Source organism: Embiotoca jacksoni, unplaced genomic scaffold (assembly GCF_022577435.1).
Source record: "Embiotoca jacksoni isolate LCO1_2020_lvr unplaced genomic scaffold, fEmbJac1.0.p SCAF_28, whole genome shotgun sequence".
Classification (NCBI taxonomy): domain Eukaryota; kingdom Metazoa; phylum Chordata; class Actinopteri; family Embiotocidae; genus Embiotoca; species Embiotoca jacksoni.
This window is the reverse complement of record NW_027185379.1, coordinates 4,762,045-4,778,452: the sequence shown is the minus strand read 5'-3', so window position 1 is coordinate 4,778,452 and position 16,408 is coordinate 4,762,045. Positions and strand designations below refer to the sequence as shown.

At 43.6% G+C, this 16,408-nt stretch overlaps 1 protein-coding gene across 6 annotated transcripts in view; it reads left to right on the top strand.

The window, feature by feature from the left end:
* robo1 (roundabout, axon guidance receptor, homolog 1 (Drosophila)) overlaps positions 1-16,408 on the top strand; it is a 212,346-nt gene that overhangs the window by 101,193 nt on the left and 94,745 nt on the right. For all 6 annotated transcript variants that reach the window (XM_069161297.1, XM_069161300.1, XM_069161294.1 and 3 more), the window contains one exon: positions 4,576-4,902. In XM_069161297.1, the coding sequence (XP_069017398.1) occupies positions 4,576-4,902 (327 nt within the window). The remainder of the gene's footprint in view (positions 1-4,575; positions 4,903-16,408) is intronic.

The window sequence follows — 16,408 nt, the reverse complement described above, 5'->3', positions numbered from 1 at the left end:
ACTGCAGCAAGGTGATTGTTTTTTTTTGGCCTTCTGCTTCTCCCCATCTGTATGCATGTCCTTCATATAGAGGTGTTCAGCAGAGAGTGATTAGTAAGAAGAAATGCTGTGCACATGATGTTGCCTGTGGGGGTTCATAAGCTTTTAATTGCAAAGGGCATAAGTGATGTGTTTAAGGAAGGACCCTGTCTCTGTTCGAGCCAAGTTGTATATTTCTTGTCCTGAGGCTGCTCAGAGTTAAAGTTGTAACACGGCCTTCTTCTCTGCATTAGTCAGAATAGTAATCCTGATTGCGACCTCCCAGACATGTAGTTTTGTAGCACCACAAAGCTGTTTTTTTTCTTCTCGTGGTTAACATCTCAGCTATTTACACTGACAGTAAATATTGTCAATTATATTCTGCTGCTGGTAATTGTACACTATTAATGGTGCATCTCTTGTCATTCGAATAGATTTGATTGCTTACTGATGCAAAATCGTTCCTCTGTGCAGTAGGTCAAATCATGTTGTTCGCATGATAAGTAGCAATGTCTTTTATGCATATTATTTGTTATCAGATTCAGGAAGTATGCCTATCTTGTGGAATATAGATGAACAGTGGGAATACAACTTATGTTGCAGGGTGGTAATCAAGTTCACCCCCAAGACACAGATGAATCGATATGAAGCTGGTAGCCATAATCTTGATACAAAATGTATGCCTGGTGATTTAATGGCCAGCAGAATGACTTTGGCTTCTTGATAGCCATCACAAATCTCATCACCACCGCATGCATATCAACGATTGAATTTGAGGAAAGAGTCTGGATTTCAGAATGAGCAAATGCCTGGTGGTCCTCATGAATCCTTGCATGCTTACATTCTATGGGTCAGTTTTGAGGTCTGGACCCTTGTTGTGGCTGCATACTTTGTGTCTGAGGCTTTTCACTGTTCTCGTTGTTGCTGTTGGGCTGTGCTGTTCATTACTGAGATTGCTTTTAGAAGTGAGAGAAGTCACAGAGAATTGAGTAAATGAGAGGCAAAAAAAAAAGAAAAAAAGAAACACAGAGTGCTCTAGCAAGTGAGAGGGTTAAGGGAGAAGGAGAATCTCGCCTCGGGCACCAATCGATCAGATCCTTGCAGTAGAAGTCCCAGCTTCCCTTTGGTGAGGCTGCGTATTGCATTAGCTCATCTCACATTCTCTCTCTGTAAGCGCAGGGGGTGGTGTGTGTGTGTGTGTGTGTGTGTGTGTGCGCGTGTGCGTGTGTGTGCGTGCGCGTCCGTGCGTAACGGTGGTGGTGGGGGGGGGGGGGGGGGGGGATAGGAGAGAGGGTGGTTGAAAGCAGCAGAGAAGAAGGAAGGGCAGCGCTTTGAAATAAAGGGAGGGTTAGACGGCTCAAAGTGAAGCAGTGAACTGCTTGGTTCAGTTTCGTGAAGTGTGCACTCTGCTCATCTCTTGTTTCTGTCTCAGATTTGGTCTTCTGAGCGGGCTGCATGGAAGGAGGAGAATGAGTTCCCTGGCCATCTTCTGAAAGTATGCACCTGTAGAGAGGGGCGTGGGAGTGTTTGTACAATGACAGAATAATCCTTTACCCCGCCTGTGTCTTTTTTGTTTTTCCCCCTGGTGAGGAGTAATGGAGCTCAAGTAACAGAGGTCACTCAAAGTGTCTGTGGGGATCAGCACTGCAAAGCCTGCACTCACACATACAGTGTGCACACAAATAATTAAATCGGGGACAAGGAAAGGATAATAGTATTGTGTAACTGATACATGCATGCACCTACTCATCGTTCAAAACACACACACACCCTCTCGGGAATCACACACAAAACACTTTTTCGTGTTCTATGAACTGCTGAATATTTATTCACCAGCTTATTCTTACCAGCCTCTCTGCAACAAGATACTGTTCCCCACTGCATATTGTATTCTCAGTCTGCATCTTAATCATGCAGATCCGGTGTAATCATCTACAGTAAACAGTCTCTGATCAAACACAGCGCCACCCGCTGCACTGCTCCTCTCACAGTGGGCCACATCTAAATAGTTAATGGTTCCCCCCCCAAAACCCCAAACTTCAGACCGTTTCAAATTAGAGAGGAGCTATCTAAATCAGGAAGGGAATGGGCAGAGAAGATAGCGGCGGAGGGCTTCAAAGTCCTCTTAAATAAAACATATTAGCATGCTGTGTCTGGTGAAGGGCGGAGGTGGAAGGGGTGCAGTTGCTGCGGTGGTAATGGGCCCGTGTGTGCTGGCAGAGGGAGGAGTGTTAACTCAGCTCAATGCTGCCCAACTGAAGGGCTGGGCCTTGGTAGCATATGATCTGTAGGTTCACAAGTCTGTGATGAGCACGGGTTACAAATGGAGGTTAATTAGCCTAGTAGTTGTTCAGACAGCTTCAATAGCCAGTAAGCACATAAATGTATTTTTTTATAAACTTTATTTAATGCCAGATAGTAGACTAATTAATTATTGCTAAAGGCTTATTAATATGTCGCCCCCAAAATTCTCCATCTGTTTCTGTCTGTCTCTCATTAATGCTTTAATCTACAGATACATTTTTATACCCACACAGTGTCTGAGTATCTGCAGGACCAAAACAGTTTCAGAGTTACTTGTATTTCTATGCCTGACTTTATCTCATTGGCCACATTCCCACACAATGATGAATCATCAGCTGATTAATTTGAAGTGTAATTGCTCCAAATAGAGAAGTTGTGACTAGCAAATTGAGAATGCAATGTTCTGTGGCATAAAATGATTGCTCTGAATGAATAATATTCCACTATCGGAAGCACAGGGTTTCATTTATTATATTCAACTATAATCTGAAAATAAATGCCTGTAAAGTGTCACCAAGTGCTTGTTCATGCGGGAACGTGCCTTGAGATGACATGATTTGGTTGCATATAGAATTGAAATTGAGTTGAAAGCCAATAGCCTTTTCTATTGCGGCCTATTCAGAGTATTTTTCCCCACAATCATTGCAGCCATACACCAGCATTATAATTTGTGACCAGTAGCTTTAGAAAATACAATCTCAAGGGAAAACAAAGTGTTTGTGTAAGATTTGTGTGACAACAACAGGTGTATAGGATGCATGCCCCGTGATAACCCTCTGACAGTAAAAACTCCACCCCCGATAACAGTTTCTTTCTGAAGATTAGCATCAATCAAATCATTTTCAAAAAGTCAGCACGGCCTGTCGTGATCGTTAGTTTAGGAATGATGTGAAAATACTCAGGATCAGGATGCCCTTCATTGAGGTACTGGATTAATTATATTTCATTGACCACACCACATACAGTATCTGAGTCGAAGTGATTAATCTTTCCACAGAGCTGTCCACTAATTATGCTGACTTTACTGAAAATGTGTGGGGATCATGAGAAGATGCCTCCTCAGCACTAGTCTTGGAGGGTAACGGGGGGATGGGTGGATGGCACACAAATGAGGCCGTGTGGCAAGTTCACGGGATGCTGGGTAAATTAATTGCAGGCCTGTGCCTCCAATTAGGCCGGACTCTCTTTAATTGGCGCTGAATGGGCTCCAAAGGCCTATGCTGGGAGAAACGGCGAGGAGGGAAGAGCTCTCTCTCTCTCTCTCTCTCTCTCTCTCTCTCTCTCTCTTCCTATCTCTCTGTAGCGTGTGTGTGTGTGTGTGTGTGTGTGTGTGTGTGTGTGTTGGCGTGCGTAGGCAGACAATGCTTTCACAGCCTTACAGTCCTAGCCTTCAGGAATTAACAACAGGAAGCTAATTTGCATGTAAAGCAGGTTTGATAGCCACAGCTGACTGGTCGGAGAGCAGCAGTAATGACCAGAGATAGCACGGCCGGGTTCAGCCCATGGCACTGCTCTCGGCACTGCTTTGGCTGTTGTCTTTCTTCAATAGTGTCATCGCTCCTCTTGCTCCTTCTTTGTTGTTAACTAGCAGTGTACCTTTATCTTATCTTTTATCTCCTAATTTCCTTTTTCCTTTAAGGTGTGCCATGTTCTTGTTTACTGTTGGTTTCTGTTTCTTCTTCTCTGCTCTTTGATCTGAGAAATGACAGAGTCCCAAAGCTGCAGCCGTGCTAACGTTTACTGAAGCAGCCATTACTGTAATTAAAGGTGACTTTGTTCACAGATTGTTAGTTTATTTGGTCTTCACTACTTGCATCAGCAGTACTTCTTATTTTACTTCAAAGAAATGCATTTTAGTACATAAAAATGATTCCTGTTTGTACTGTAAATGTAATGTACATATTTGGTTAAAGTCAACATGCATTATGCATGTATAGTACACATGAACGTGTTGAGTGTTATCCCTTGAGCTGAAAGCAAAAAGCACAAAAAGGTGTACAGGTATTAAAGGTATAATTGATTACCAACACGAAGAGGTCAAATTATTCTGAGGGGTTTTAAAGATGCCTGCTAACAGTTCCTAATGACACATCTCCAGAGGAGGTACAGTTGTGTTTAAATTTGGGCTACTGAGCAAGACAAAGTTCACAACCACTTGGCTGCAGGCCTGATGTGCTATATTTTATTAAGAGTTAAATCAAGGGCTTTAAATCCTTGCAGATGTACATTTTCACTTTTGCCATTTCTTCTCAGGATCCCGTCTGCGCCAAGAGGACACCCCGCCCCGGATTGTGGAGCACCCATCGGACCTGATTGTTTCCAAAGGGGAGCCTGCCACTCTCAACTGTAAAGCAGAGGGGCGGCCGACCCCGACAGTGGAGTGGTACAAGGATGGAGAGCGGGTGGAAACGGACAGGGACAATCCCCGTTCTCAACGCATGCTGCTGCCCAGCGGCTCCCTCTTCTTTCTTCGCATCGTACACGGTCGACGGAGCAAACCGGATGAAGGTTCTTACGTGTGCGTCGCCCGCAACTACCTGGGAGAGGCAGTTAGCCACAACGCTTCGCTGGAAGTAGCCAGTAAGTGCGGCATGTCTTCCTATTTCTTCTTCGTCTTTCCTGTGAGTGTGTTTGGAAGAGTTTGGGTTTAGATGCAGCTGAATAGCAGGCTCCAGTTTCTTCCAGTGTTTCTGTGCTCAATGTGTTCATTGAGTTGGATAATCTCTCAGGAGATGGGCAGGATGTGTTTGGCCCAGCAGTCTCTGTAGGCCTGTGGAGCCTTGGGGGAGAAGTGGCCTGATCATTCCAGGGTGAGTGCTTCTCTAAAGAGCCCCTGGTAGGTGGTCAGGAGCCACAATGGGAACAAAGTCCTTTCTGTTTTGGCTCTGCTTCTGCTTTTTGTCGGAGAGATAGATATGAGGTTTTATATCGAAAGGAATGCAATCATTGCGTCTGTGTTTAGTCATCTCTCAATGAAGAGCGCTCCCTGTCATTTAATTGAAGCACCGGGAATGTCTGCTACACTCATGCAATGTTAGGCTAGCTTTGATGTAAAGTGGATTTAAGCATCTCCGGGGTCAACAAGCAGGCTTCCAGACATATTAGCTATGATAATATTTGGCAGCCAGCAGGTATGCAACGTAGGAGAGGTAAATAATATTTCTAAGCCCTTCAGTCTTTTTTGTGAGTTGTGACCTGTGTTGACAAATTTGTTCCCATGATTCTGTAAAGGCTGCTTTGGTTGGTGAGGTCAGCTCTTCAGATATATTATCTCTTTGCTCTTGCTGAGATTGAAGGTTGAGAAGGAGAGCTCGGATATCAGCCGCTCCTCTAGCATGCCCGGAGGCTGTCACCAACCCGCTCACTGTAATCTAATCAAGATGGGGAGAGAAAGAAACAATAGTGTGTGTGTGTGTGTGTGTGTGTGAGAATGGGTAGATGTGTGGATGAATGTAGTATGTGAGGGGCTACCGGGCAGGGTATAGGATGCTGGCTTACGAAGGGTGACGGTCTTGGGTATACGAGGTATCAGCCAGATGCTTGCTTTCTAGTTTTGGTATTTCAGCTGTATTATTGGGATTTATGGTGTACACAGATGAGGCAAGACTTAACTGTAATTACATTTTTAACTATTCTTCAGTTTCACGGCCAGTTAAGTGAAATTTACTTTGAAGTAAGAAGATCAGAGACCTGTTGAGGCCTCCTGATCAGACATTGGGTTTTTATGGAGTATTCCATTAGCACTTCTTTTGAATAGTCTTGCTTCAGATGCTGAGAGAGGATGAGCTGCAGAAACTCAGTACAGAGTGGTGGTCAACATGGTGTCTTGTCTTTGTGTATCCTGCAATATATTCCCCCAGCCGGGCTCTTCAACATAAAAATGGCAATTCTGCAGAATTTAATAAAAACACAAGAGCATCCAGGTTTTGCGCGTTTACAAGCTTCCATAGGTGAAAATGCTGAAAATATTTTCCTCTGTTGTAGACGATATACAGTGTTTATTTCAGAGGTGGGTTCGTCAAGTATAAAAGCAAGACACTTGGCAGGAAAACAGAGGACTAGCGTTGGCTCCATCTCAAGTTCAGGCTGCTTATTCTGTATATGGTTCAAACAGACCCATAATGACAAGCCAAAGCACTCCAGCCCTCTCTCTCCTTCTCGCTTAGCTGGTGTCTCTCACTCACCCAACTCTGTAGCTCACGCTTAACTACATATAATTATGTTGTTGGAGCAACCGGGATGGAACTCTGCTGACGAAAAAAGGCAGAAGAGAAAGAAAAAAGCCCAGAAACCCTGAGATTTCTTTACAAGGCTCCATTTCAATTCCAACGTGAAGGAACTACAAGCCGTAAATCTGACTCATGAGAGTACAAGGAGAGTTTTAAAGCATTTTGGATTGCTCGTTTTCTTTAAAGGTGCTTGTCGTACCGATTCTGTAGACAGTGTTTTACTGAGACTCAAAGTGAGCAGACGGAACAGCGAGGATTTTAATTTCCAATGAAACTCCAAAGAAGGAAGTGGCGGTTTGAATTGTTTGCTTTGCCTCGCTCTCCACCTCAAACAATTACATTTTTAAAGCTAAAAACACAACTTTTTGGAGATGTTATTTTATGAGCCTGGCTATTACAGTTTCCTTTACTCACCAGCGATTTTTAACATAATCCAAGTTTCAACAAGTCCTGTTTTGCCAGGCATGGAGAGCTAACCCAGATTGTTTGGTTTATCATTAACCACATGTACAGTGCAGCTGACACTCTCTATCTAGCTCAACCTCTTAACCCAAAGCCAGGGCTCATGCATTTACCATGAATTCTGTTTGGCTTGTGTATTCAAACAAGTTTTGGACTGGGTTCTTTTCCTATGATGTTATTGTTTTCTCTGCATTAGAGATGTTGACTTCAAACAATGAACTTCCTTCGTGCTTGAGGACAGCCAGTTGACAAAGAATGAAGATCTTCAAATGCTAATCATGTTGTTGCCAAGCAATGGATAAGATGACAGGAAAGTCAGGACGTCAATTTATAAGTAATAGAAAAAAGAAGAAAATGTCTTTGGAACAGAAAATGGTTTATTGAGCATGCAGATTTTTTTTTTTTTGTTGTTGTTTTTTTTTTAAATACTATATGCCATGGTTTAAACTTTCTCAAGCTTGAACGCAGGACAGATTAGCTAAGTAAATGTTTTAGATGTTTTTTTTTTACCTGAAAATTAATTTGTTGCTCTTGATGATTAATTAATGATGGCGACCTGTGACCAATTTTTCATGAAGATGGAGATAAATACAGCACTTAATTAACTGATATTTATCTGTTCTGTGAATTCAAACATTATACATTCTTAGAAAAAAAGAAATACGCTTACTTTTATTTAGAAATTACTGTCAGACACAGACAAATATGTGTGCAGTATTGTGTACTCTCTGTGATGTAGCACAGTGGATTCCTTTACCCACAGCTCTGCATGAGGCCCTGAGAGGCTCTATGAATAGCCTGCTTTCCTTTCCCCGGCCGTGGAGATAGTAAAGTGAGGTAATGGACGGCACACTGCTCCACTTGTGCAGGCGATAACCTCAGGGCCTGCTGTCTAGTGGCCTGGCTGACTGCACAGTGCTGACCGCACAGGGTTGGCTGCGGGCCTCACATCCACACACAGAATGCTCTCTCCATAGGCAGGGTTTACTTTTTAGAGCCACTAACAAGAGAAGCAATGAGATGTTTACTTGAATTCGGTCAATTGCATAGAACTCTCTTCAGCCATGTTTATCTCTGAATCTCATTGATCTCCATACTGCTGTGAAATCTCTGTCACCATGTGCAGCCAGCTGGCTTCTGATCGGTGGGGGAAGGTCGGTGTGTCAGATGTGTTGAAGGCGGCAGGGTTGATCCTGACAGACTTTGGGCCATGCCTAAGGGTCATCTGCAGAGTGGACGACAGTTGGTTGGCATGCGCCAGGCTGAAGGCAACGCAGCCACCACCCACTGATGTGAGGACATCCTTTGTACATCTGTCGACTTTCAAAGAGTCACAGTCTTATTGTTGCACCCTTCAGCACAGTCCCTAGCAAACTAAACCCCGCCTCTTAACACTTTACATTTGAGTTTACTTTATCTCACATTTCTGTCTTCCCTGCCCTCTCTCCTCTCTAGTCTCCATCATTTCTTTCAGAATCAGATTCACCAGCCCTGTGACTGAAACAGCTTCTTTCACGTCCTGATGGTCTGATATTTGTTGTGCTGTTCATCTTTCATTTAACTTATTATATAAGCAGCAATATAATGCAGATGCTGTCTGTTTCCTCAACATCCTGCTTACATTTATCTCTGTTTTTTTTTCTTGGTGAGTATCTAGCTCCTTTTAACCTCCCTTTTTTAATCTTAGCAAAAATGTAGAAATTCCAAATGTAAAATGAGATTATGAAGTGAAGAGAAAGTAAAAAAAAAAAGAAAGAAAAGAGAAGCAGCAGAGAATAAGAGAGCAAGAGCAGACTGATAAAAAAACAACAACAACAAAAAAAATTCAGGACTGCTAAACCCCGGCAGAAGCGGCAGTGAGTGTGCTGGCAAGCTGCCAGGGGGGCTGGAGGCAGAGTGTGATACTGCTCTGTGGCAGTTATTTGTCTCGGGGAGGTTCAGAGCAAATTGGTGCAAACGGCACAGCCAGGGTCTGCTTCATGAGTCAACATGCAGCTGAGGCGTGGGCTCCAAACCACAGACACTGCTTGGCCTACGCTTCAGTCTGTTTCATGTTGGAATGCAGACCCCTTCCACAATCTCAGAGCCCATGGTGTGTGCATGTGTGGTTGTCAAAGCTTAAAAAAGGTCTGCGTTTCAAACAAGTTTGGCATGCATATTGTCGACGATGAAACTAATTCCTTCATAGTAACTTCATAAATCATGTTTTATTTTTAATATCTTGTTTTGAATAGTTGCCCAGTGTGTGTTGCTGTTCAAGGCTCTTTTTCTCCACTGCTGCTGATCTTAAAATTACACTACATGGGGAACAACTGGCTGCTGTCTAATCACACTCCCCACAGCACATAATTGTCATCTCAGTCTTTGTGAAACCTCTTCAGGGAAGATGTGTCCAACACATGCATTTCAATTAGTCTTATGTTTATTCTTATGTGCAGGGAGCACATTTTATCATGCATGCTATGTGTGGTCTGTTGAACCCAGCATCTTAAGCACTCCGGGCTGTTTGCATAAATCAATGAAGTCCATGTAATTAAAGCTGGAGTATCCATTTGCTGCGTGTGATCGATACCTAAATGCCATTTTGAGAGGAGAAATTCTGTGATAAAGAAACAAGGCAAACACTTCTGCTTCTTATAGCGTGCTGCTCTTGTTCCTGACCTGAATACGCACCTTACAACTTTGACCATGTTGACTAAATATGCGTAAGACGAATCCTGGCAGATATTGGCTGACATAATCGACCCAAACTGTAGCTGAAATGGACAGCCGCCTGGAGTGAAGAAAACAAACACAAAGAAATTCACGTCTGTCAGTCATGTAAAAGTGTCAAATGTCACACTGATTTGGGGATTTTTCTAACATGGTTTTCACAAACATGCAAGCATTACCTCGCCCACACACACACACACACACACACACACACACACACACACACACACACACACACACACACACACACACACACACACACACATACACACACACACACATACTGCTGGCAAGATGGGAGGCCAAGCGCTGAAAATGCTCACCAAGGGAAAAGAGTGGAGTAGCACCAGATACGAGCCAGAGCTGAGAAGCAGGGCAGCTTTTCAACACAGTTTTAGCCGCTTTGTGTTGTTTTACAGCTAACACAGGCACCAAACCCAAAGATTATGCACAACCTGCAGAGTGAGAGAGACTAAAGTATGAATGGATCGGTTTGCATAAGAATGAAACCTGCGATAGGACTAAGATTAATTCGGTGAGGCAAGACTTTCTGTGTTTGGGGAGTTCACGAGTGTGTGTCTGTGTTCGTGTTTGATTCCATCAATCTGTCAGCGTGTGTACATTGGTCTATTGAACAATGTCTGGTGGAGTGTTGTGTGAAAGAAACTGTACATGAGCTAAAGGAGGCCGGTGTGCGGATGTGGGTAAAAGGAGCCCACTCAAAGTCACGTCAATCTCTCCATGCTCCACTTGTCCCCGACAGCCCACCGGGCCGGGGAGACAGGGGAGACACGTCGTCCAAAAGTACACCAGAGCCCCCTTCGTCTCCCCTTCTGTCTGATTTCTTATGAGAGAAAACGGGAGATGAAGCTGGGCACTGTTTGAAAAGAAGACATAAGGAATTTAATGTAATTCAAACTCTGTATCTTATCATCTGCATAGTCAGATTTTGAAGTGAATTTTGGGAGGAATTCCACCATGAAACAGTAATCAGAGAATAAGGTACTTTTTTTAACAAAGGCCCAGCTTGAGTCAGTCTCTTTAGTACAGAGGATACAGTATATGCCCGTTTGATCACTCGCCATAAAAATAGAGAATGTAACTCATACATTATATGTGCTAAACACAGCTGTTTCACACTAATATCTTCTTTTTACCGTCCAGATCTCCTCTGGGCGCCTTAATACGAAACAGCTCGCCTCCGTTAACATGGAAGGGAATGCTGACTTACAGAGTCCACTTTAAGCACTTTTCTTCTGTTTCTGTGGAGGTTTTTTGAAGTGCAGCCATTTGTAAACGATGACATTGGCCAGATATCTCAGAATGTCTTTGAAAAAGTAGAGCTACTGTACAGCTCTGTGTCAGAGCTCTTCTCTAAACTTTGGTGTAGAGATTTTTACAATTTTTTTTTCCTTCCCCTTTCTAGTCGCCACAGTGACTGCTTATTCATCTCGATGTAATCCCTGCCTCTGGCTATAGAGCAGAACAGGAGCATGTGTGGGACGGGTACTCGGTCCCAGGATAGTGAAGAATGATATTAACATTACGAAGCACTAGTCTAGAGCAGATAAGATAGAGTATGTGAGCTCTTGAGTCCAGTGATCCTGCACCACCACTCAGGAGGACCGCTGATAGCAGAGTACCGTCACTTCCCCTCCTCTTCAAAATGATCTCTGCTGGTTGTGGGTGTTTAAGTGTGTAGTTTCAGTGTCTTTTTATCAAAATGTGTCCATATTTACTCCAGTTGTGTCTTTGGCTCTGCTCCATATGTGACAAATGCTTTTGGTGGTAAGCTGTGTGTCAGTGCTTGTGAGAACCAGATGGATGTATGCTGCTAACTCTAATCTCCACTTCTTCTGCAGAGACCTGGGTATTACTCTTGTTGTGAGGTGTAATCTCCTCTTGGTCTGAGCCCCTCCTGTGGCCAGAGAAGCTAAGCGCGTATGTGTGTTTATGTGTCTGTGAGGCCTGTGCGCGCATAGTGTGCTAGCATTCTGGTGTCTGGTCATATGACGAGGCGTTCTGCTCCGCGGACATGCTCTATTTATTAAACCTGGGTTAAGCCCTCCCTTGAAACCTTCTATCATGCTCCTCGATCCGAGACGATGGAGTTAGGGAGGATTAAGGGGTTTGGAGAAGAGAACTTCAGGGATTTTCTGCCAGCGTTTTGGTAAAGTTAAAAAAAAAAAGTGTCGTCATGGGGCGTACTCTGTGCAGAACCGAGATATCAGAGATATCGGCAAAAGAAAGCACAAAAACTACGAGCGTGAGGGGAACTGTATGGAGAGGAAACGAAGGAATGAACAATAAGCCAAAAAAAACTATGGGAGAGCGAATGCATGAAGTTAATGAGGTGTAATATAGGGTTGTTGTAGGGTTTGTTGGGGGGTGTTGTGGTTGCCCAACAGTAGCCACAGGCAGTCTGATTCTGCTCAGATTCATTCTATTAATAACACAGAAAACCATGTCAGTGCCACACTTGTACCCTTCCGTCATGCTGTCCCCTCTCTTCCTGTCCACTCTCCCTCCACCTTTTTCTCGCTGTTTTGCTTTCTCTCACTCTGTCTCCTGTTGCTTGATAAAGAGAGAAAGATTGAAGCATGGAGGTTGTATTTCCAAGACCTGTGTGAAGGAGAAGGGAGGTTAAAAGGGGAGAGGATAAAAAAAGAAGAAGAAAAACATCTGATATTTTATCAGAGTTGTAGCATATTGCTGAGCCTGGAGCGTGACAGGCAGGAAGAGGTGGTGAGGTAAGCAGACCCAAACACTGATAATGATCTGCATAGTGCTATCTGACAACAAATGATATGCAGGCTGCTCGCTGCTGACAGTGGATAGCTGCAGCCGTGCCATCGGTCAATGACAAACGCAAACAGGGGATACATGATGGCATTCAATTGCCATCTAATTGTCCTTGGTTGCTGTGGTAGCTAATCTGATCATCAAAGTACCAATTTGGAGGAAATTACTCTCTCCTTGTCGTGTCAGAGATATAAGAATGTGTCCCAAAAAAAGGCCGCGATGACTGAAGGTCGATGCTCATTATCACAGTGTAGTTCTTGTGCAAGCTTTCCGTCATCCTGACCTTTATTTAATGCAAACAGTTCATTTCTAAGCCCCAGATATTTACCATGCTAGGTCACGTTACAAATGAAGGGATTGACTCCCATTAATGCAGTGATTGTGGACTAATGATAAAGAAATGGATGGACAGGAAAAGCAACAAGTCAACACAGGTCAGAAGTCAGATTACGCATGCCAATTCTGAAAGCTTTTGTTTGACATGTTTAAACATCTGTCGCACCTTATTAACTTACAGAATGTTGTTTATGCACCTCAGGCTTAACTGCATGTGTGGTGAACATAATCATCCTCAATGGAGGGTATGTACACATATACAATAGTATAATTAGGACCATAAGGAGAAGGGCAGGTTGGCTGAGGAGAGAATAGAACAGAAACACCCTCACCTCTTCATTATCCCTCCTTGACCTCTCTGAACAGGGTGTGGCACAGACACAAAAGGATCCCCATGTAACCATATACTGGCAGAGAGCTGGATAAAAGACAGACGGGGGGACGTCATGTGTAAAAGGAGAAAAGTAAAGAGGATCCATTGAAAATTCAAACAGTAGTCAGTGTCACTGCGGGTACGTTTGAAATAGCTGACATCTGACTCAGTGAGGCCCGGTATTGTATGACCATCGTGCTGTTGTTAGGCTCGGGGGTGACATTTCTTTTCTCCCTTCCAGACCTCTCTCTCTCAATTTTACACCAGTATCAGATTCTAATCTGTCAGTGGTGCCTCAGCTCTATTTAGCAGATTGCCTCACATCTGATGGATGCGATAGAAAGCCCTGCAGTGACCAGGCAGGATATGGCTAGTCTATTTCCCAGAGTTCTTCACTTGCCTAAAAATAGCTGCGGGTTTGACACTCACTAATGCCTGTTTTCAACACTTGTTTAACTGGTATTACTGTCTTGTAGTTGCAGTGTAGTGTTACTCACTTTTAAAAGGCACTGTACAACTCCTTGGCTGTTTGGGCTTTAAAACCTCTTTTGGTTTCTCTGTGAGCATCGTACCAATAACGACTGCGTGGTAGCAGATGATCTCGGGACTCGGCTTTCGCGTCCAGTCGCGTTTTACCCTGCCAATGGGATTAGTGGAGAATGCCGACTTTGCAGGTGGAGGCTTAAGTTAATTTAGCCGACTGTTTGGAGCTGTAATAGCTTATTGATTGCCTGACAGAGATGCAAGAAGCAACATGGAAGGGCACAGAAAGGGGAGAGAATAAGTTAATCATCGCTCAGTGTGTTGCCAGGATTTAATCACATTACCCAAGGTTCACCACTGCCATGTAAATTCACTTCCAGCCTCAAAGGAGTCGGAGTAGCTGCTCTGAGACAGACGGGACCTTGCTGATTTTTGTGAAACCTTCCCTCAGCTGCGGTCTGGTTCCTGTCGGTCTGCTACTCTCTGCCCAGCACCCACGGCAATCCTGTGGGATGTAGGCTCCCTGCCCAGGGGCCCAGTTTAATTCATGCTAAGCTGTTGGGTTAATTTTAGCTATGCTACCCAGTGGTGACCTCCATCTGCTAAAGTGCTGCTCAGGTTGTCTGAAAAGCATCAGTCTTGCCTCAACGATTCAGACCATTTATACTTCCAGACAGCTGGTTGGACCATCACTCATTTCTTTCACCAGTGTTTCCCAGGCTGAAGTAATGTGCAGTATAAGTGTGTACAGTATGAGCAGGAAGTTCTCTTTATCTGTGTGTGTGTCAGTCTCAGAGGAACTTTGGCCCATTAGCGCTGCCATCATATATACATTCTCCCCGCGGCTGGTTATCTGGAAACAGCACATGTTGCTTTTATTGAAGTGGCAGCCCTCTAGCTGCCTGCACAGATTGATTCCTTTATTTAAACCTGTTATTAACATGTTCCTCTACATCAGTGCACAGACTGTAGCAGAGTACTACGGCTCCTTTTTTTTTTTTTTTTTAACCCCCTCTTCACCAATCAAGACTGATTATGCTTTCTTTTAGGACCAACAACTTCTTACCCTCAGGGATCTGTGAGGGTATCATTCTGGCGGTGTTTACACAGAAAACTGGGTTTAGCTGTGGTTGGACTTTGCCCATGCTTCAGCCTGGCTTCTATCAATCTGTCCGCACCCAAATACTCAGCTAAGCAAAAGCAAAACAATGGCACAGAGAGGAGAGAGGTGAAGGAGTGAGATCATGTAAACACAGAGACAGACACGTGTTGACCTCACACCCCATCAAACACACACACACGCACACACACACACACACACACACACGCACACACACACACACGCACACACGCACACACACACACACACACACACATACGCACACACACACATACACACATACACACAGTCACTGACCTGATGGCCAAATTCCTATCTGGCATCAACAGAAACATCTGGCATAACTGTCCCAACTCAACCCAAATCTAAACTTCACCAGGTTCCATCTCCAGCAGGACTCCAGGTACAACATTTTAATTACTTTCAAGTAAAACCAAAAAGCCTTGATGTGATTTAAAATAATTGCACAGAATCTGGTGCTTTGAGATCAAACATGCAGAAGGAGAGATAGGACGGAACAACAAAGACGGGGATAAATTGTCCAGGAGAAAATAGCAGACAAGCTGCCACGAAGCATGGGATGAAGAGTGGAAGGAGGCGGCTTCATTTGGACAGAGAGTCTCACATGGCTCGCGAGGGGAAGATAAAGGAGACAGGTGGTGTTCTGTTCTCTCAAAGATCTCCGACAGCTGGCAACTCTCTCGCTATAAGCACGCTGCCATAGAATGTGTGTGCGTGTCCCTCAAAGTGTGTGCATGCATGTTTGTGTGACATTTTTTTGTTTGCACGTGTGTGTTTATAGCTACATGTGTCTGCATTTGGTGTTTGTTTGAGCACTGGCCAACTAAGATATCTCTATGAAGACTCTGAACTCTTTCTTTTTTTCATAGTTGTCTTGTGTTGTTTGTCTGCTCACTGACCGCTCCATGACATTGGACCATTTAATGCCACACTGTTTAACTAGAATTATGTGTCACAATAAGGTGATTATTTTTGTTTGTAAAAGTGGAAATGCAATGGAAGGTACACATTTAAAAAAAAAAAAAAAAGATGTTTACAAATCCTGCACTTATCCCTCCACCATCCTCCCTCTAACTCGGTCCACTGGCTCACTATTCTGAAGATTGCAAAAGTGGATAAACAAAAACTTCTATATCTGCAACTTAAACATTCTCAGATTTAAAATCACCATGCAACATGGTCTCAAAACACTTTACAATAACAAAACAATACACAGCAATGAAATACAATCATGAAAACCACAATAAAATCATTCGGGTTTTTTTTTTTTCCAAGTACTATAAGCTTTATTAAAAAGGAACTTTTTTTTTTTAGTTTAATCTTAAAGCTACAGAAGGTGTTTGCCCACCAAACCCAAACTGGGAGCTGGTTCCACAGGAGAGGGGCCTGGAAGCTGAAGGTTCTGCCTCCCATTTTACTTTTGGAAACTCTAGGAACAATTTAGATCTTGTTAGGTTTCTAAAAAAGAGTGGAATTTACTGAGGATGCTCTAAATCCAACTTGACAAGAGGTTTTATATTATGTTGACTTTGGCTATGAAGGAAGTAA